This window comes from Triticum urartu, chromosome 5 (genome assembly GCF_003073215.2).
Source record: "Triticum urartu cultivar G1812 chromosome 5, Tu2.1, whole genome shotgun sequence".
NCBI classification, from domain to species: domain Eukaryota; kingdom Viridiplantae; phylum Streptophyta; class Magnoliopsida; order Poales; family Poaceae; genus Triticum; species Triticum urartu.
The window spans coordinates 40202896-40223693 of NC_053026.1; the positions used below are offsets into that span (position 1 = coordinate 40202896).

Here is a 20798-nt window from a genome sequence, read left to right on the forward strand (position 1 = left end):
GATCGCCGGGACGAGGCGATCTTGGTGAGTGTGTTTGCCGCCTCGTTTACTGCGCGTGGGACATGGAGGAACTCGCAGCCCGCGAAGAACCCGGACAGCTTCTGGACGAGGAAGCGGTAGCTCGCCATGTTGGGGTCGCGGGCATCCCATTCGCTGGAGCACTGTTGCACCACCAGATCCGAGTCGCCATAACATAGGATGCGCTGGATGCCGAGTTCCTTTGCCCTCAAGAAGTTTTGAGGAATTCAAGCATAATCGTATGCGGATTTTCGTGCTGAACATTTTGATATATTATACGTTTTTTTCTGACATCGTATGCAGAAGTTATAGCGTTTTACATTTTCCCTACACTTTTTGCAAAACATGTCCAAATTTAAGTTTTTAAATTTTCCTAACTAGTAGATGTAAGAACATAACTACATCTCGAAGGATTTTAATTTTTGAAACATTTTGATATATTATACGTTTTTTTCTAACATCGTATGCAAAAGTTATAGCTGTTTTACATTTTCCCTACACTTTTTGCAAAACATGTCCAAATTTAAGTTTTTAAATTTTCCTAACTAGTAGATGTAGTAACATAACTACATCTCGAAGGATTTTAATTTTTGAATTTTTTATCATTTTCTTTTGCTTTTTACAAAACCGAAAAGGCGATCCACGGGGGGGGGGGGGGGGGGGGGGGGGGGGTAGAGATTCAAAATGGGACCTTTAGTAGTAGCGAGGGATTTTACCCCTCGCTACTACTATGGCATGTCCCAGAGGGGCACGGTTGAGACCTCTTAGTAGTAGCGAGGGGTAAAAACTTAGTAGTAGCGCGGGTTTATAACCCTCGCTACTACTATGGCATGGCCCAGGGGCACGGTAGAGACCGCTTAGTAGTAGCGAGGGGTAAAAACCAGCGCTACTGCTATCAGCTTAGTAGTAGCGAGGGTTAAAAACCCGCGCTACTACTATGGCATGTCCCGGGGGGCACGGTAGAGACCGCTTAGTAGTAGCGAGGGTTAAAAACCAGTGCTACTGCTATCAACTTAGTAGTAGCGAGGTTTAAAAACCCGCGCTGCTGCTAGCAGCGCCTGATTTTAAAGGGCGCTGCTGGTAAGATTCTGTGTATAGGCTTTTCCCTAGTAGTATTCCGAGATATATTGTGCAACTTTCAACCGTTACGTTTATTATGACACGCTTCATCATTGTCATATTGCCTTGCATGATCATGTAGTTGACATCATATTTGTGGCAAAGCCACCATGCATAATTTCATACATGTTACTCTTGATTCATTGCCCATCCCGGTACACCGCCGGAGGCATTCATAAAGAGTCATACTTTGTACTAGTATCGAGTTGTAATCTTTGAGTTGTAAATAAATAGAAGTGTGATGATCATCATTAATAGAGCATTGTCCCAAAAAAAGGGGGAAGGCCAAATGAAAAAAAAGTCCAAATAAAAAAAGGGACAATGCTACTATCCTTTTTCCACACTTGTGCTTCAAAGCAGCACCATGATCTTCATGATAGAGAGTCTCTTATATTGTCACTTTCATATACTAGTGGGAATTTTTCATTATAGAACTTGGTTTGTATATTCCAACAATGGGCTTCCTCAAATGCACACCCACTTAGTTTCTTTTGTTGAGCTTTCATACATTTATAGCTCTAGTGCATCAGTTGCATGGCAATCCCTACTCCTTGCATTGACATCAATTGATGGGCATCTCCATAGCCCATTGATTAGCCGCGTCAATGTGAGACTTCCTTTTTTGTCTTCTCCACACAACCCCCATCATTATATTCTATTCCACCCATAGTGCTATGTCCATGGCTCACGCTCATGTATTGCGTGAAAGTTGAAAAAAGTTTGAGATTACTAAAGTATGAAACAATTGCTTGGCTTGTCATCAGGGTTGTGCATGATGAGAGCATTTTTGTGTGACGAAAATGAAGCATAGCCAAACTATATGATTTTGTAGGAATAAGCTTCCTTTGGCCATGTTATTTTGAGAAGACATAATTGCTTAGTTAGTGTGCTTGAAGTATTATTGTTTTTATGTCAATATTAAACTTTTGTCTTGAATCTTATGGATCTGAATATTCTTACCACAATAGATAAGATTACATTGATGAATATGTTAGGTAGCATTCCACATCAAAAAATCTGTTTTTATCATTTACCTACTAGAGGACAAGCAGGAATTAAGCTTGGGGATGCTTGATACGTCTCCAACGTATCTACAATTGTTGATTGTTCCATGCTATTATATTATCAACCTTGGAAGTTTTATATGCATTTATATGCTATTTTATATGATTTTTGGGACTAACCTATTAACCTAGAGCCCAGTGCCAGTTTCTGTTTTTTCCTTGTTTTTGAGTTTTACAGAAAAGGAATACCAAACGGAGTCCAATTGACATGCCAATTTTTGATGATTTTCTATGGACCAAAAGAAGCCCCCGGAGTAAAAGAGTTGGGCCAGAAGAGTCCCGGGCCTTCCACAAGGGTGGGGGCGCGCCCTACCCTCCCGGGCGCCGCCCTATCTCGTGGATGACTCGGGGACCCCCTGACTTGTTCCCAACGTCAAAAATTCCTAAAATACAGAAACCTCCAGAAAAAAACCTAGATCGGGAGTTCCGCCGCCACAAGCCTCCGTAGCCACCAAAAACCAATCTAGACCCGTTCCGGCACCTTGCCGGAGGGGGGAATCCCCCTCCGGTGGCCATCTTCATCATCCTGGCGCTCTCCATGACGAGGAGGGAGTAGTTCACCCTCAGGGGTGAGGGTATGTACCAGCAGCTATGTGTTTTATCTCTCTCTCTCTCTCTCTCGTGTTCTTGATTTGGCATGATCTTGATGTATCGCGAGTTTTGCTATTATAGTTGGATCTTATGATGTTTCTCCCCCTCTACTCTCTTGTAATGGATTGAGTTTTCCCTTTCAAGTTATCTTATCAGATTGAGTCTTTAAGGATTTGAGAACACTTGATGTATGTCTTGCATGTGCTTATTTGTGGTGACAATGGGATATTCACGTGATCTACTTGATGTATGTTTTGGTGATCAACTTGCGGGTTCCGTGACCTCATGAACTTATGCATAGGGGTTGGCACACGTTTTCGTCTTGACTCTCCGGTAGAAACTTTGGGGCACTCTTTGAAGTTCTTTGTGTTGGTTGAATAGATGAATCTGAGATTGTGTGATGCATATCATATAATCATACCCATGGATACTTGAGGTGACATTGGAGTATCTAGGTGACATTAGGGTTTTAATTGATTTGTGTCTTAAGGTGCTATTCTAGTACGAACTCTAGGATAGATTGAACGGAAAGAATAGCTTCGTGTTATTTGACTACAGACTCTTGAATAGATCGATCAGAAAGGATAACTTTGAGGTGGTTTCGTACCCTACAATAATCTCTTCGTTTGTTCTCCCCTATTAGTGACTTTGGAGTGACTCTTTGTTGCATGTTGAGGGACTGTTTATGATCCAATTATGTTATTATTGTTGAGAGAACTTGCACTAGTGAAAGTATGAACCCTAGGCCTTGTTTCCTAGCATTGCAATACCATTTACGCTCACTTTTATCATTAGTTACCTTGCTGTTTTTATATTTTTAGGTTACAAAAACCTATATCTACCATCCATATTGCACTTGTATCACCATCTCTTCGCCGAACTAGTGCACCTATACAATTTACCATTGTATTGGGTGTGTTGGGGACACAAGAGACTCTTTGTTATTTGGTTGCAGGGTTGTTTGAAAGAGACCATCTTCATCCTATGCCTCCCACGGATTGATGAACCTTATGTCATCCACTTGAGGGAAATTTGCTACTATCCTGCAAACCTCTGCACTTGGAGGCCCAACAACGTCTACAAGAAGAAGGTTGTGTAGTAGACATCAGACGCGCAGTGCGGCGAAGGAGGTGGCGAGTGCGTCGATGGCGTCGTCCGCCAGCATGACGGGCTCGTCGGAGTCGGAGAGGAGCCCTGTCTGAAGCATGCTCCCGGCCAGGACCTCGAGCTGCCCCACGGTGGGCGCCAACTGTCGTGGCGGGCGCATGGCAGATGCCAATGAATGGCTAAAGATAGGAGGAGGCTCGAGGGCACTGGTGGGCTCCAGAGGCGAGGTCGGCATGAGCGAGTGCGGGACGCAAGACATACCCAGGTTCGGGGCTCTCCGGAGAGATAACACCCCTAGTCCTGCCGAGTGTGGTTGATGTGTATCAGTACAGAGTTGCTCCTTGAGATGTGTCGGGGAAGAAGGAAGGCAGGCCAGGGCTTAGGCTGCTCCCTCTTCATGTGTGTGTGTATTCTACTGACCGGATTTCTTCACCCCTGTGCATGGAGGCCTCCTGGGGGTTTTTATAGGTCAACCCCCCGGGGTACAATGGTAATGTTACAAGGCCGTGGGGTCAGGTTGTCATTGTCTAGGAAGCCGACGCTGGGACCCGCCGGGGGCCCAGGCTCACCGAGTTCTTCGGGCACGGGGCCCGCTGGGTATGGGGGCACTGTTGGCCGTCTTGTCGATCGTTAGGGAGTGGCCGGGTTGAGCCGGCTACAGTGGCGCTCCGTCAGGTCACCGCTTGCTGGCGTCATTGGTGACGATGGTTGCACTGTTGCCACGCCGGCCTTAGTCAGCGGGTAGGTGGGGCACTGTTGCCATGCCCCGGCTGACCAGAGGCATGGGCAGGGCACTGTTGCCTCGGTCATCGGTAGGTGGAGACTCGTCCCATCGTACGGCTAGGACGGGACGGGAGCTGACCCGTGGCCGGGTTGAGGAACGCGCCAAGGGTGAAGCTGGCTTGTTGGGGAAGTCTTGACGTACCGAGCTCGGCTGTCTTGAGTTGGTGGTCGGGGCCGAATCGAGGAGTCCGACCGGGTTGCGGAGTTTGGCCGGGTCGAGTGACCTGGCCAAGCGTGAGCCGGCTCGAGAGGCTTGCTGGCCCCGTTGTTTTTGAAAAGGATCCGGGTTCCGTTGCCTACCTGGGGTTCATCCCCCCGACAATAGTAGTAGACCATGAACCTCAACATTGTCTTTCTATTAGAGAATACATCATATTCTTCCTTCTCTTCCCATTAGCAATTTTATATAAGTATTTGATGTTTGCATCGCCTTGTAGGAGCCATGCATCTTTCGCTAGATCTGTTATAGCAATACATCTCTTCTTCCTCATAAATGTGCATCAAGGCCCCTTCAACAAAACTTTTCCTCTCAAAATGTTCACCAGATATACATTCCATTCCTTCAAGGATCTCCAGATCCTCCAGTTTTGCCAACACCTCTTTCTTCCTTTTGTTACTATCTTCTCTGATATTAGCCCCCCCCCCTCCCCCATACACACACAACTTTGAAGATTATCCTTCACTTTCTTCAACTTTAAGAATACCCTACTCATGTTATCCTTGGCACTGACAGGAGCCAACCAAGCCAGCTCAACTCTCCTCATCTCGCTGTGTCCGCATCCCCTTTTCAGTAGTTTTTGAATTGTAGAGGATAGCTAGCCAATGAAACCTCACACGTGACACACGTGCACGTACACACACATCCACACCCTACCATCTCCTGCCTGTCTTTCTCCCTTTGATTCGACCACAGTAGAAGAGTCCAATTGAGAGGGAGCAACGATGAAAATAGAGATGCTAAGTTGGAACCTGAAGTAGCTCCCTCGATCATGTGGAGCAACCAGGCGGTGCAAGATGCCTATAGCAGCTCCTCGTCAGCGTGGTCGACGACGATAGGGGCATCGGAATGGGGTTTTGGTCGGTGGGGAAGAGGGTGACAAGATAACAAGGAGGAGTGAAAAGAAGAGTGAGAAAATGGAGATCTTGTTTCTCATGGCTAGGGCTGAAACGGGGCGATGGGCTGTCCACGAACAAATGGGGCCCGTTGGAGAAGGGTTCCAGTCCAAACATGTCCTTGGACAGCCACTCGGCTAAATCGGATGGTGCCTCTTGTTGTTGCCCTGACCGACCTTTCTTCGGCCTAAAAAAACTGACTTTATTAAAAGGAAATAAAGTACTCTCTCTGTCCGGAAGTACTTGTTGAAGAAATGCATAAAAATAGATGTATCTAGAACTATAATATGTCTAGATACATCAATTTTTCCGACAAGTATTTTTGGATGGAGGGAGTAATATGGGAATCTTCTATTATTACCACCTGGTTTTTATTCCGCGAGTTGTCTTGGCGGCTTTCTGCTCCGAACGGACAACAACCAGGGAGAGATCCAGCCGCACTCCCTTCCAATCCACCCAACGGCGCTCCACCACTCCCCCGCATCCCCATTTCAAAAGTTTTTGAATCGCAACGGATACCCAGCCAGCCAGCCAGTCAATCACATCTACATCTCCAACCCAAGCAAGCGCCTCCGTCCCACCGTCTCCCCTCTCCTCCTCCTCCCCCTTCGATCCGGCCGCAGCAGCAGCAGATCCAGTCGATCTCGCGCGGGCGGCAGCCATGGAGATGCTGCGGCGGAACCTCAAGCGCCAGACCTCGCGCGCGCGGTCCCTCTCCCCGCTCTCCGTCGCCTCCCCCGCCGACGACCAGGAGAACCTCCACCCCAACCTCGCCGCCGCCCCGCCCTCCCCGGCCGGCAAACCCTCCACGCCGCCGCCGGGCCCGTCCAAGCCCGTCCCCGTTCCCCAGCCGGCGGCCGCGCCCACCCAGCAGCGGCCGGTCGACGACGAGCCCGCCGTCAAGGTACGCACCGTCCGCTCATTCATTCACGCGACGAGCCCGCTTCTTCTCCACGGGTCGGTCGTCCTTACGCTTACAGATCTCGCGGGGTGACGGTTGTGGCAGGTCGTGGTGCGGGTGCGGCCGGCGGTCAGCCTGCCGGTGGACGGCAAGGACCTCTTCTTCGTGCGCAAGACCTCCCCCGACTCCATCGCCGTCGGCGACCGCGCCTTTGCCGTTGACGGCTTCCTCGACGACAGGGCTTCCCAGGTAACCTCTGCTTCCAATTGCTCTGCTCCGTCAGTCGGAGCAGCTTTGCTTGCTTTGGTGGAGCTTTGCCGTAATCATGAGACTAATTCTGTGGTTGATGGTGAATTGGTGATTGGCAGGAGGATGCGTTCCATCTGGTGGGTGTGCCCATGATCCACAGCGCCCTCGCCGGATTCAACACCTCCCTCGTCTGCTACGGCCAGGTACTGCCATTTCTTCTGTACTGTCTTCTCTGTTCCTCCTCCTGCTGCTGACGCTCTGCTCGTCGATTCATTCATACCAGAGTGGCACAGGGAAGACATACACCATGTGGGGCCCCCTCGCCGCCATGTTCGACAACCGCTCCGACCGGGCCGACCGGGGGATCGTGCCTCGCTTCTTCCAGAACCTCTTCTCCCAAATCCAAGGCGTAAGAGCCCTTTCTTTATCTCTAGTTCCCGGCAGTTTTCAGTTAAGCTGCTTCGATTCTCTTGTTGAATTGTTCTTTTCCTGTTTCAGAACGAAGAGAGCTCCCCTGAGAAGCACACAAGTTACCAGTGCCGGTGCTCCTTTCTCGAGGTGCTTACTTAGAAAACGGATGAATACTGCATCTACACATATGGATTTCTAGAACTGAAATGTTTTGAACAAAAAAATGCTTCCAGGATTCACAACTGAACCACCAACCGAATTTTTAATTTCTCTGCTTTCCAACTTCTTGCAGGTATTTAATGAGCAGATCAATGACCTGCTTGATCCATCTCAACGTAATCTTCAGGTATATTCTTACTCAAGAAAGTTACATTGAAACGTGCACTTGTGCTGGTTTATATGGATATCTTACCCAGCTCCACCCTTTTAGATAAGAGAGACCACTGGCAATGGTGTCCATGTCGAAAACTTGACCGAGGAGTATGTATCGACAGTCGAGGATGTAAATCAGATCTTGATGAAGGTATTGTGAGAGGCCTAACCAATACGTACTTATTACTATTTAATTGTGTGTATTTATAGTTTTCAGAGAAACCAATAGGATAACTGAAGCTCGTGTCTAGTTAGTGTTAAGAAAGTTAAAAATTGTTAAAATTCTTGATTCAGTGATTAAAAATATATTTGATGCATGGTTTTCAGAGAAACCAATAGGATAATTGAAGCTCATGTCTAGTTAGTGTTACAGGGAATAGCGCACCGTGATTATGTTTTTTTAAGAAGAAAGTTCAAAATTGGTATTTCTATTCTGTCCAGAAAGGCAATCCTTGTTTGCATGAACAATTATGTGCACTCTACAGTGACTAAGTTAGAGCTATCCAAAAAGCTTATTTGGAAACCCAGCTGCAATTATAATGCTTAGATCGCACCAATTCATGATAATTGCTTTTCACCATGCTCTCTCAGCACCATTACTATTTTGCTGTATCTGGTGTGATATGTACAATAACCATCATGTGCTTCAGTCTGCCATTGTTCTAGGGTTGTCGCTAGTTATCTTGATACCAAAGTTTCCAATCATATATGTCATGCTTAGCATGAGTTGCTTCCTTTTGCAGGGCCTGACAAAAAGAAAAATTGGCGTTGATAGTATGAACTTGAAAAATTCACGTTCTCACGTGATATTCACTTGTGTCATTGAAGCTTGGAGCAAGGTAATCATATTCCCCTCATAAGATTTTATGCAAATAATGTTTTCTTCTGTTGTGTATTTTGTTGCCTGTTATCCATTTGCACTTTACAGCCATTAATTTGACTGCAAATATTGTAGTAATCATATATTCGTATCAGTGCTAGAGCTCATCAAAAGTTCAATATCCTGCTAGTTCATTCTACTCTAATTTGAAATGTCTGCACCTGATCAGCCGATGTAGATGTGGTGATTTATCTTACTTCATTTTGAATAGTCTGCTGATAAGAGGATATAAATTTGGTGATTTATCTTACTTTATTCAACTAATATTGCAGGATTTGTCATCAAATGGCTTTAGTAGTTCAAAAACTAGCAAAATTACCTTTGTTGATCTAGCTGGTGTTGATATTGATGAAAGTGATGGCGCTGGCAAGAACATTACACGAGAGGAAAGATACGTTAAGAAGTCTCTCTCAAACCTCGGGTATGTTGTTTAATGATAAGTACACAATTATTTTTCCTATTGGGATTGCATGATTGATATTTTTGTTACTATACATATTTACTGATCCTTCTTGTAACAAAAACATTCAGATTGTGTGGTTGATATTTTTGCAATTATTGACACTAATACGTCATTGCCTCTTTAACAAGAATGTAAAAAGGCAGATATCTCACGTTTGCACACTGTGGTTTTAGGAAACTAGTCAATATTCTTTCAGAAGAACCAAAGCCCCAGGAAGATGAATTGCCATACAGCCAGTCCCGTTTGACACATGTGCTGAAGGATACGCTAGGCGGCAATTCAAGGGCTACATTTTTGTGTTCCATTTCTTCAGAGCACAGGTATGTTTGGCTCTGGAATTCTCATATGCCCCTTGCATTTTCTTGAGCGCTTTATCATTAGGGGGTATGCTACAGTTTCTTAAGTTGGCATGTTCCCCTGAAATGCAGATGCAGGTCTGAGACTTTAAGCACGCTAAGGTTTGGTGAGCGAACAAAGCTCATGCCGAACAAAGCTGTGGTAAATGAGATATCAGAAGATGATGTTAATGGTCTGAGTGATCAGATCCGTCAGCTGAAGGTACTACAGGAGCACAGTAGAGAGTAGACATATGTGGCAACAGTTTACAGAAATTTGCAAATTTGCTAATTGTGTTCTATGACCTGCAGGATGAACTTGTAAGAACCAAGTCTGGAGAGCACGCAACATCTGAGACTGGATACCTCAATGCACAAATTGCTCGAGCGAGCTTGCACAGTTTGCGTGTGAGCCTCAATCGCTCTATAATTTTGCCCCTTATTGAAGTTGAGACAGATGATGAAATGGATGTGGATGAAGATGATGTGCATGAACTGCGTGATCAGATTAGCAAGATTCATTCTTCATCTGAAGACACTCTTGATGACTTCATGGATGCAGAGAGTGGAGAGGACAGTCCAATACCATGGGAACATGATGATCAGGTTGTCATAGATGACAGTGAAGGCCCACTTCAGGAAGAGCCCCAGAAAATGCACAGCAATACAAATGCTGATCATGACCAGGTTTCTCACAGGAAATCTGTTCTATCAATTAGTGCTTCCGAACAGCTGAGCCCAATCCAAGACGCGATGTTCTGCTCTTCTCCAAAGATCCACAAGGCAAGAAGGAGCATTGCGTCGCCAGGGTTCTCTCCGAGCAAGCTTGGTGAATCCAGCCCAGGAGAAGCCGATTTGGAAACATATAGGAAGAGTGCAGTGCGTTCCTCCTTACAATCGAGCAAGCTTAGTCCCACTGACTCGCTGGCCGCAAGTCTCCAACGGGGCCTGCACATTATAGAGTATCATCAGCAGAATCCTCCAGCACCACGAAAATCGTTTGTTGGCCTTTCATTTGACCATTTTGCACTGAACCCCCGCCAGTCAGCAAAAGCAAGTTCAGCCCTTGAGGCATTACCGGAGGGGGACGCCAGTTCGGCTTCTACCATTTGCTCATCCTGCAAGAAAGCAATGGATACAAATGAGGACCATTTAGAGGACATCAACTCAGAGAAGCAGATTGTAACGGCGACTGCTGTCACATCCAATGACTTGGCTAATGCTTCCCTCCAGGTATGCTATTTTGTTGGCAGAGTTTGTACTCATCAAATCTTGGCACCTGCTTACACATTTTTACTCTACCAGGACGGTGATATCTCTTCGACTACTGGCTCTAAGAGAGTGGCTGAGCTTGAAGCTTTATGTGAAGAACAGGGAGCTAAGATCAAGGAGTTGAGCAACTTGGTATGTGGTGTTTTACTTGTGAGTTGTGAATAAGTTTCTTCAGGCAATTATCATTTCCATTCCTTGACAATTTTCTCTGCTCAATTGCAGATTGGGCAACAAAAGAAGGGACCAGAAGATGTTATGCCTATGAGGGAACTAACTGCTGAACAATGTGAGGATAGCAAAATGCCACTCGATGTGAATGAGAGGGAAGCACTTGAAGGCGAGATCCAGAGGCTGAAGGACCAAGTAAAGCTTCTCACGGACGGATCAACAGCAAACGACAGCCTTCTGGATCAGATAAGGAACGGCAGCACGGACCAGGAGTACGAGCTGGAGAAAGAGCGGCAAAAATGGACGGAGTCCGAGAGCAAATGGATATCTCTCACCGAGGAGCTGAGGGTGGACCTGGAGTCGAGCCGGAGGCACGCGGAGAAGACGGAGGCGGAGCTCCGGGACGAGAAGAAGTGCACGGAGGAGCTGGACGACGCCCTCCAGCGGGCCATCTACGGCCACGCCAGGATCATCGAGCACTACGTGGAGCTCCAGGAGCTGTACAACGACCTCCTCGAGCGGCACCGCGGCGTCATGGGGGGCATCGCGGAGGTGAAGAGGGCGGCCGCCAGGGCCGGCAAGAAGGGCTGCGGCACGGCCTTCGCCGCCGCCCTCGCCGCGGAGCTGTCGATGGTGAGGATCGACCGGGAGAAGGAGCGGGCGCAGCTCAGGGAGCAGAACAGGAGGCTACGCGTCCAGCTCCGGGACACCGCGGAGGCGGTGCATGCCGCCGGTGAGCTGCTCGTGAGGCTCAGGGAAGCCGAGGAGGCGTCCACGCAAGAGAAGGTCCGTCCGGCCGGTTCAAACTTCAGAGCACCACCATTTTTGGTTCAGGAGATCCATTTTGGTCTCGTGAAACTCATTTTTTTGGTCTTGTGTTTGTCTTGCAGGAGAGGAGTGCCGCCATGCTGCAGGAGAACCAGAAGCTCAAGAAGCAGCTGGAGAAGACGAGGAAGAAGCACGAGGTGGAGATCGAGACGATGAAGCACTACCTGGCGGAGAGCCGGCTGCCGGAGTCGGCCCTGGAGGGGTTCTACCGCAGCGAGGATGCGCCCAGGGAGTACAGCCATGCTCCCAGGGAGTCGTCCACTGTCCAAGACGACGATCAGTCCTGGCGTTCTGCGTTCAAGTCTGAATTCGAATGATTGCTCGAACTTCAGTGATTCGTCGGCTCCTTTGCCACCACCACCGACGGTGACGAAGATGATCACTCCTGGCGAGCTGCTGCGTTTGCCTCTAAATTGCTTGAGTAAGTCAACTGGGCCTGGTTGACAGTTAGGAAACAAGCGTTGGTTCTTCGATCTTTCTTGATTTTTATACATGTCTATGATGGTTCATGTGCCCACTGTTGGGGCAGAGCTTTGATTTTTTTATGTATGATGACAGTTTGTACTTCTTCCCCCTTTGTATGATTGATGGGTTTACATTTCCTCTTGAGAACTGCTAGTTTATATATTTCATACTGAAAGCATTCACTGAAGCAGAAGGCAGGCAGTTGTCAAACATCCAAGTGCAGGTCTTCTTTTAAAGGCTGAACTGAAAATATGTACTACTTCCCTTTGTATCATTGAGTCTTGCATTCAAGTGCAGTCTTGAGTCTTGCATGTCTGCTAGTATAGTACTAGGTATTTAATCAACCGCACAATATAATTATTCAGTGATAATTATTGCTATTTATCTGGCAGATGAGATGGAGTTTGATCTTGAAATTTTGCACATATATAATATCCACTGCATGGTAAATTATGAAATCCCATTAACGGCACATCTCTGCCTTGACCGAGCCACTCTCTCACTGCCCACTCTCAGACCTCACTCTTTCAGCCGACTCTCTTCTGCTCGGACCACGCCGCCGCCGCTGTTGCTGCTAGTCGAAGTTGAGGATGCCTCAGCTAGTCGAAGTTGAGGATGCCTTCCTAGAAGGATGAGGAGGAGAGCTAGCTAGGACGACGACATCTCCATGGTTGGCATGGAAATGGAGCTCTTTGTAGGTCCACCATGCTCAAACTTAATTAGGGTTAGTGTTAGGTTTTGTAAAGGTGGGGATGTTTTCATTTTATGCGCTCCAGCGCTTGAATCCAAGGTTGTTCCTGTTACGATGCTTGCAAGAAACACCTGACACTATGGTGGATCCATCTTTCTATGGATTTATGCTTGCCTGAGCCAAAATGCATGGTCAATGGTCGAAGAAGATGGTGGCTTTTGAAGTTAGTTTGACTTGTAGTCTTCAACTATATTGTGGATGTGGTTGTTTCTGAGGTTTGGTGTGGTGTGTTGTGGTGCTATAACTGAATGTGTGAGGTAGTATGTTGTGCATCTTCACTTTTTTTTGAATTGCACACTGAATAATTTATTTGGTGAAATCCACTTGGACTGAATGTAAACAATAGAGTATACTCAATTCTGAATTGAACTCAATAATGCAGTTAACTGAATTTAACTCAATAATCTAGTTAACTGCACGATGACTCCATTATGTAGTATTCTGAAGCTAACTGAACAACACATCTTTCTTGAAATGTCCATGGCTCCCCATTATGCAGTATTTTGGTGGTATAACACAACTTTTCACAACTCTCTACAAATGAACCCATTTCAAGCTCTATATGGCTTCCCTCCCCCCATGGTTGGAGAATCCAGTCAACCAGATTTCTTAGGTGAGGACCCTCCTGATTTACTGCTCGACAAGGATGTAGCTCGTCAAATGATCAAGCAAACTTGCAAAAGGCACAAGAAAGGATAAAACACTTTGTGGACAAAAAAAGGAAAGGAAGAGTTTTTCAGGAGGGACACATGGTTTACATAAAAATCCAGCCCTACATGCACACCTATCTCAGCATTCACCTGCATAATGGAGTACATTTTAATTACTATGGCCCATTCAGAATTCTTAAGAAAGTAGGAAACCATGTATATTAGATGCTCCTTCCTAAGGGGAGTAAACTACGCCACACCTTTCATGCGAGCCAGTTGAAGCAACACACCGGAACTCATGTCATTCCTACCAAACACTTGCCCATAGTGGATGATCAGGGCCAAATTCAACTCCAACCTGAAGCAGTTCCAAATAACAAGCTCATTCCAAGACCCTAAGGAGAAATCTATATTCCAGTTGCTAGATGGTTGGTCAAATGAGCAAATCTGCCCGACTCACATTTATCCAGAAGATCTCCCTAAATTTCTAGCCTTGAGGACAAGTCTGGTCTTTTCTATGTATGTGTGTGTGTGTGTGTGTGTGTGTGGGGGGGGGGGGGGGGGGGGTATTGTCAGGCTCCTTCCTTCCCATGTTCTTCTTCTTCTTCTTCTTCTTCAGTAGTTGTTCCCTTGCCGGCAACGGGCCCAAGCCCTTGGATCTACAACATGCGGCTAACATGATGAAGTGAAGCGGGACACTGAACTACTCAAGTCACCAGCCGACAGTCGCCCGATCCCCATCTGTCGGTTAAGATCAAATTACTGGTTCACGCCTTTTTATCGTATCTGCTCAAGGTTGCTATCGAGCTTCCTTTTACCTTCAGTGAACCTTTTTTCTCTTCTAAGGACCTCAGATCCATGCCGGAGAGGCATCGATGCAAACGGGTGTAAACCCTAACTGCCGCCGGGTGGTTGGCGACCACCTCCCTCCCTCTTGTAACAGGAACCCTAACTACTCCAGTTTTTCTAAGATCCGAGCGCTAGTTCTCTCAATTCTCGCATGTTCAGCCTGTCAAGGCCTAATTAGCTGGGCGTCCTTTAATCCTCCGCATCTAACGCCCGGCCGCCCAGCGCACGCGTCGAACGCTAAGGCTGGTCGTAATGGCGAGTATCATATACTAGTATCATGCATATGATATTAGTGTATGATACTACTCCCTCCGTTTTTTTTTAGTCCGCATATAAATTTTGGTCAAAGTCAAGCTTTGTAGAGTTTAACTAACTTTATATTAAAAAATATAAACATTCACAATATGACATTAATATTATCAGATGCGCCATGAAACGTATTTTCATACTATATAGTTTTAGTGTTGTAGATGTTCATATTTTCTTATATAAACTTGGTCAAACTTTGTGTAGTTTGACTTTGGTCAAATCTTATATGCAGAGTAAAAAGAAACAGAGGGAGTACATCCGTAGTGCATAGTATCATAGTTAACTTCATTTATTGCCATGCAAGACAGACAGTAGTACACCGTTTAATATGATACGGTATCATGATATGATATTCAACCCTCTCTTTCTTCATTTAATTCTATGCCACCTCATCAAATTTGCCTAATTGACATGCATGATACTACCTATGATACTACCATTACGACCAGCCTAATCCCCTCCTATTCCGCCTTACACCTCCCAGCGCACGCGTGTAGACCCTTCCGCCCTCAAAGAAGCTCGACCTCCTCCAGCCGCGAGGACGCCGGCGCTCCCCCTCCCCCCGCCGCCACCCACGCCCCATGACGGCGTAAACTCACTTCCTCTTATTGCGTACCTCAGATCTGCACGCACGTCTTTGGAACAGACAGACCATGAACTAGGGTTGTTTCTAGTTTTTATTTGTTTTGAATGCGATGATTTAAGCGATCTAAATACCTGCTGCGATTTCGGTGCTAATTGCAGTAACGGTCCTTAATCCGTTGTGCAATTGTTACCTCTGATGATTTTAGCAATTGGTAACTGCAATTGGCTGTAAAAAAACATGTATAGTTAGGCCTTGTACAATGGGAGATGCTTAGAGAGGTGCTAAGAAAAATAATCCGAGATTTTCTGAAGCACCGGTGCCTATTTCTATAGAAGAGACGCTTAGTTAAGCGTCTACCCTGTACAAATAAGCACCGGTGCTTAAAAAAAGTCTGGTTTATTTCTTTAAGCACCTCCCATTGTACAAGGCCTTAGATGCGTGCCATCTTTTTAACTACCTCCGGTGTATTAGGTAATTGCATTGGTTGTGTATATAACATTGGAGCTGCACTACTGTTAATTCAAACTGCAGCGAATTGTTTGTTACCCTGTTACTCTGAAGATGTTTTGCAAAATTAATGGGCATATTCCTTCTACAGATCACCTTCAGCGGGGGTATATTCCAAATCACTGATGGAGTCTGGGCCGGATTCCGTTAGACAGGAAGTTGAGCCGTTTATTGCGCCATCGCTGGAGGAGCTGCTGCCACAGCTTTCCCTTGAGGAGCGGGTACGATTGCAGAGCCACCTACTGACCTACGCGAGCACGAGCGCAAAGTGAAGCGATGGAGTAAGTGCCATGCAGTAGAGGTTTCTGAAAATCGGAATCACTTGGCAGTTCATGCATTAATTTTGTTGACCGAAAGTAGTATAAGCGTGATATATATTTTGGGTGCAACGTTTCTAATGTCTAGAATATGAACGACATTACTCCACAGTTCCTACTTACAGTTAAAAGTATGTTCAATCACTTAGTGCGTGTGTCTGTGCTGTTAAGGAAATGGGAGTAACACATAAACTTGCCTGCACCAAGTCCCTTGATTTGGAGCTCTATGAATTGGTCCCGTCAACCTGGAAGGAACAAACTCGAAGATCACAGCGGCAATTAATTTTAAAATATGATGCTACTGCACCTGCAGATAGGTTCGGTCACATGTGATGTCCGCTTGTGGCACAAGTAGTTATTGGTCAACAAAAGAGACAGTTGCGACATAAACAAAGTGACATCCTTGCCTTCGGTTTTAACCAAAGAGCTTCTGACTCCTCGAGCATAGACATGTTCATCACAAATTCTTCTTTCGTTGGCCTTTGTTGGAATGACAGCTTATGTTTGGCAACTGTGGTTGAAGTCAAACAACTATAATTCTCAGATACAAGCCTTTTTATTTATATATATATTTTATTTTCTGATGCAGCGATTGAGGAAATCCTAAGGGAAGTTATAAATATAGCATGCTCATGTGACTCCAATCGCTCTTATGATTTCTGCGTCCCCAATCTTGCAGTTACGAATAACAATCTGGTTCTTCTGTCGTGGCTGGAGAATTGCATCATGGAAAGATTTGTGTGAGATTACCCATCGGCTCTAGTTTTGTTGATCATGATGCGCCTTAATGAGAAGACTTGTTTGCATTTGATAGTAGGGCAGATCGTCTTCTATATATTATGCTCGTGCATATGTCAAACAACTTAACATATCAAATAAATTACACACTAATTTCATATGATGCAGAAAGCGTGACACCACCATCATGCCTCACGTCCGCCACGCTCTCCACTATTACAATGCCAGGCACCCGGTACATGCCTTTCTTCTCATTCAACTAGAGATTTAATTGGTCCTGATCAAGTTAATCGCAATTAAGTTGTGCTGAATGTTTCATGACATAAGATGTAATTTCTGCAAGGTGACGAGTTTGATGCTGTGAAGCCTCTGATGGAATCCAGAGCTAGTTTCAGGAAACAGATGTGGGCTCACGTCAACTTCTGGGCTCGCAGCCGCAAAAGCAACAAAATCAAGCGCTTCTTCGCTGAGCTACACTACAACTGTTGGGGATATTACTACTGGACATAAACCGGCCAGGAGTGGCCGAATTAGCTCTGTGAAGGCTAGGAGCCCATGAAGATGTGAGGATGGTGGCGCTTTACGAAGGCCCAAGGCCTAAAGGCGAGTTAAGGCCTGTAGATGTAAACCGACTTTCTCATGTAACTTGTATTGTAAGTAGAAGGAATAGAGATCGAGCCGGACACGTTTATGATCCGACCTCGGGACTCTGTAAACCGGCAGGTGTCAACCTGTGTATATAAAGGGACGACCCGACAACGGTTTAGGGACGACAGACAACAACTCGAGAGCCAGGCAACGCGGATTCGCTCCTTGGTGATCGAAACCCTAGCAATACCAATCACAACTAGACGTAGGCTTTTACCTTCATCGAAGGGGCCGAACTAGTATAAAACCCCTCGTGTCCCCTTGTCCGGTTTAACCCCTTTAAGCTAATTCGTAGCGATGACTCCACGACTAAGTCCTTTCACGAGGACATCTGCCGTGACAAACCACGACAGTTGGCGCCCACCGTGGGGCTGTCGCACGATGGTTTCAAGTTTTTGAAGGGCAGCTTTGATGGACTCAAGGGATGCGTTGTGGGCCGGATGACGAAGAGTCATCGCGGCAAGCTCTACATCGACGACGCAGGATGGGGCCCCGAGGCCAGTTCAATCGAATACGGGTACCGGGTCCCCTTTGGTGGGATTCACGTCTTCATCGGCAAGATTGGCGAACCGGGCCCTGAGCCGGACACCTGTGCCGACATCATCGAGACGGCTCAGCATGCAAGCCCTTCCCCGGTTCAGCCCGTAGCGAGGCATGTTTTCGTGGGTGTCATCCATGGAGCAGAATATAAGGACGGACCGACATCTGATGGAGAAACCGTTGTCTGCTCCGACGACGAGTCTTCTGAAGAAACCGAATCGCTATATCAGTTGCAGGACGGCCGGATTAGTGGAGGTTCTGAGGGCAACAATATTCCGGACTCCCTTGATCTGCCAAACCGGGTCGCTATCTTCATGGCCGGTACACAATCAGCGCCCCACTCATCAACCGCCGTAGCAATGCTCTCTGGTTCAGCAACAGCCACGCCGGCGGAAGCAGGGGGCTCTGCACCACCTCCGGCTCAAGTTCTGTCTGACTTGTTCGACGCTTTGGCAACATTGATGGCCGCGGAGGTGGACGCAGCAGCCCGGGATCAGCACAACGGGAGATCGCAAAGGTAGGAGATCAGATAACTCAGGCTAAAGTGGACCTAGTAGTAGAGAATGCTAGGATGGCTACAGAACGGGCCGAGTTGGAAGCTCAGGCCTACCGGCTTAGGCTAGATCAGAATGCCTCAGAGGAAGTCATGAGAAGAAGATACCGGTCGCATCTCCCGCCGAGTTATGAGCCAAGAAATCTCTTCAACACGTCAGGAGCAGGAACTAGTAACCAGCCAGTATTAAACCGGACTAAGGCGCCAGGAACAGGAGCGTCGGTTCAGCCACGCACGATGGACCCGCCTCGTCAGAATAACATCGTGCCACAGTATGTTCCAACACCCCCGGGGCATTACTCCAACCCGTTGGACAACATTGTGGCCGCTGCTTCACGATTGGCAGCCCTCCCAACCGACGATGAATCACCAGTTGCGATTGAGGCACGACGGGCCAGAGAGCTCCTTCAAACAGTGTTAAACCAGCAACAGGCTTATTCACATAGTCGTGAGAGGATTCATTCCACACCCCCCCCCCCCCCCCCCCCGTCCGAGCCGGAGCTACAGCAAGCACGTTGAGGATGAACCGGCCGTATCAAGCAGTGCACGTCGCCGTAACTCGCCGCGAGGGCACAACCCGGCAGGTGGAGGTGCTAATGCGCAGGATGTGGTGGATCATGGTCATGCACGTCGAGAGGCCGAGTTAGCAGCTCTGCATGGAGCCCGTCAACCTACTCTGGTTCACCCTGCCGCTTCAGTGGAGCCAGGTGTGGTATTCAGTTCCTTAGGCGTGCCGTGTCTCACCCCCGCTTTGCGTAATGTGCGACTGCCCAAGGATTTCAAAGGCCCTCGTAAGGTACCCAATTACACCGTCGATCTACAACCAGAGGCATGGATTGAAAGCTACGAGATGGCAATGGAGATGTTAGATGTGGATGAAGCGGTATGTGCTAAATACTTCACCATGATGTTGGAAGGGACAGCTCGTACTTGGTTGAAGAGCTTACCAACTAACTGTCGGATCATGGGCCGAATTGAAGCACCGGTTTATCCAGAACTTTAAGGATACTTGTAAGCAACCTATGTCAATTGTTGACCTGGCCGCTTGTTCCCAAGAGGATGGGGAGTCTACAACCCATTTGGTGAAACGGGTCTCGGCTATTCTGCATTCATCGGATCGCATCAATGCAGATACCGCAGTACTAACATTGGAGGGCAATTGCCGTTTTCTGCCGCTCAAACAGAAGTTAGGAAGGCTCAAATGTCACTGCAATGATATGTCAACGCTTATGGCCGCTTTGGTTAAGTATGCCGATTTAGATAGTACCAGAGACCCTGACTTGGAGGAGGACAAACCGGGGAAAGGGAAAAAGAACGGCAACACCAAGTGATAGCAGCATAATCCGGCAGGCCATGGGAATAATGGTAAGCGCAAGACCGACAATAGTTTGGACTTTGTGGCTAACACCAATGCTCAGGAGAACGGTCAGCGTCGTAAGGGCAAGCGGCCCCAGAAGGGCGGAGGTTCAGGCCCCAATTTGGAGCGCCTGTTAAATCAACCTTATCCAAAGCATGGATCAAAGGAGAAGCCAGCGTCGCATCTTTGGAAGGACTGTTATATCATGCGAGAGTTCAAGAACTCCAATATATTTCAGTACGATAATGGCCCGCCCGGCGGTTCAGGAGGTGGTTTTCACGGGCCGGGTTACGGAGGCGGCAGCTCCGGTTCAGGATTTCAGGGCAATTAAACCGGACACAGCAATCAAGGGAACCAGGGCAACCAGGGAGGTTACAACCATCAGGGGAACCAGCAGCAGCAGTCGGGTTATCAGAGCAATCCGAAGTAGTTAAATAGTGGACAGTATCATGTCTTCACCACTAGCTTGTGCAAGCGTGATCAGAAGCTTCACAAGAGGGCTGTGAACTCTGTTGAACCGGCGGTGCCTCAGTAGTTGCGCTGGTCTGAGCAACCCATTTTATGGAGTAGAGAGGATCACCCGCCCCGGGTTGACACTCCAGGTCATCTGGCCTTAGTGGTGGCTCCTCAAGTTGGGGGGTATAAGTTCACCAAGGTGCTCATGGATGGGGAATTAGTATCAACATTCTATATTATGATATACCTTCCGTCATATGGGGTTGACAGATAAGAATCTTAAACCGTCAAACACCGTTTTCCATGGTGTGGTGCCCGACTACCCGGTAAGTCTGCATATCCAGTGGGCAAGATAGCCTTAGAGGTGGATTTTGGAGATGATCATGATTCAAGATCAG

The 20798-nt window shown here is 47.1% G+C and overlaps 1 protein-coding gene and 1 pseudogene across 1 annotated transcript; both read left to right on the forward strand.

Moving 5' to 3' along the window:
• Window positions 1-6238: 6238 nt before the first annotated feature.
• On the forward strand, window positions 6239-12301 carry LOC125507747 (kinesin-like protein KIN-12C). The gene is made up of 15 exons (XM_048672238.1): window positions 6239-6699; window positions 6802-6945; window positions 7065-7148; window positions 7229-7354; window positions 7444-7503; window positions 7649-7702; window positions 7787-7879; window positions 8472-8567; window positions 8881-9029; window positions 9245-9391; window positions 9500-9629; window positions 9719-10639; window positions 10712-10810; window positions 10901-11632; window positions 11737-12301. Exons 1-15 carry the CDS (start codon window positions 6457-6459, stop codon window positions 11989-11991), a joined length of 3333 nt encoding a protein of 1110 aa, XP_048528195.1. The 5' UTR covers window positions 6239-6456; the 3' UTR covers window positions 11992-12301.
• Window positions 12302-13469: 1168 nt separating this feature from the next.
• The window catches only part of LOC125506714, a 29786-nt pseudogene continuing 22457 nt past the window's right edge, over window positions 13470-20798 (forward strand).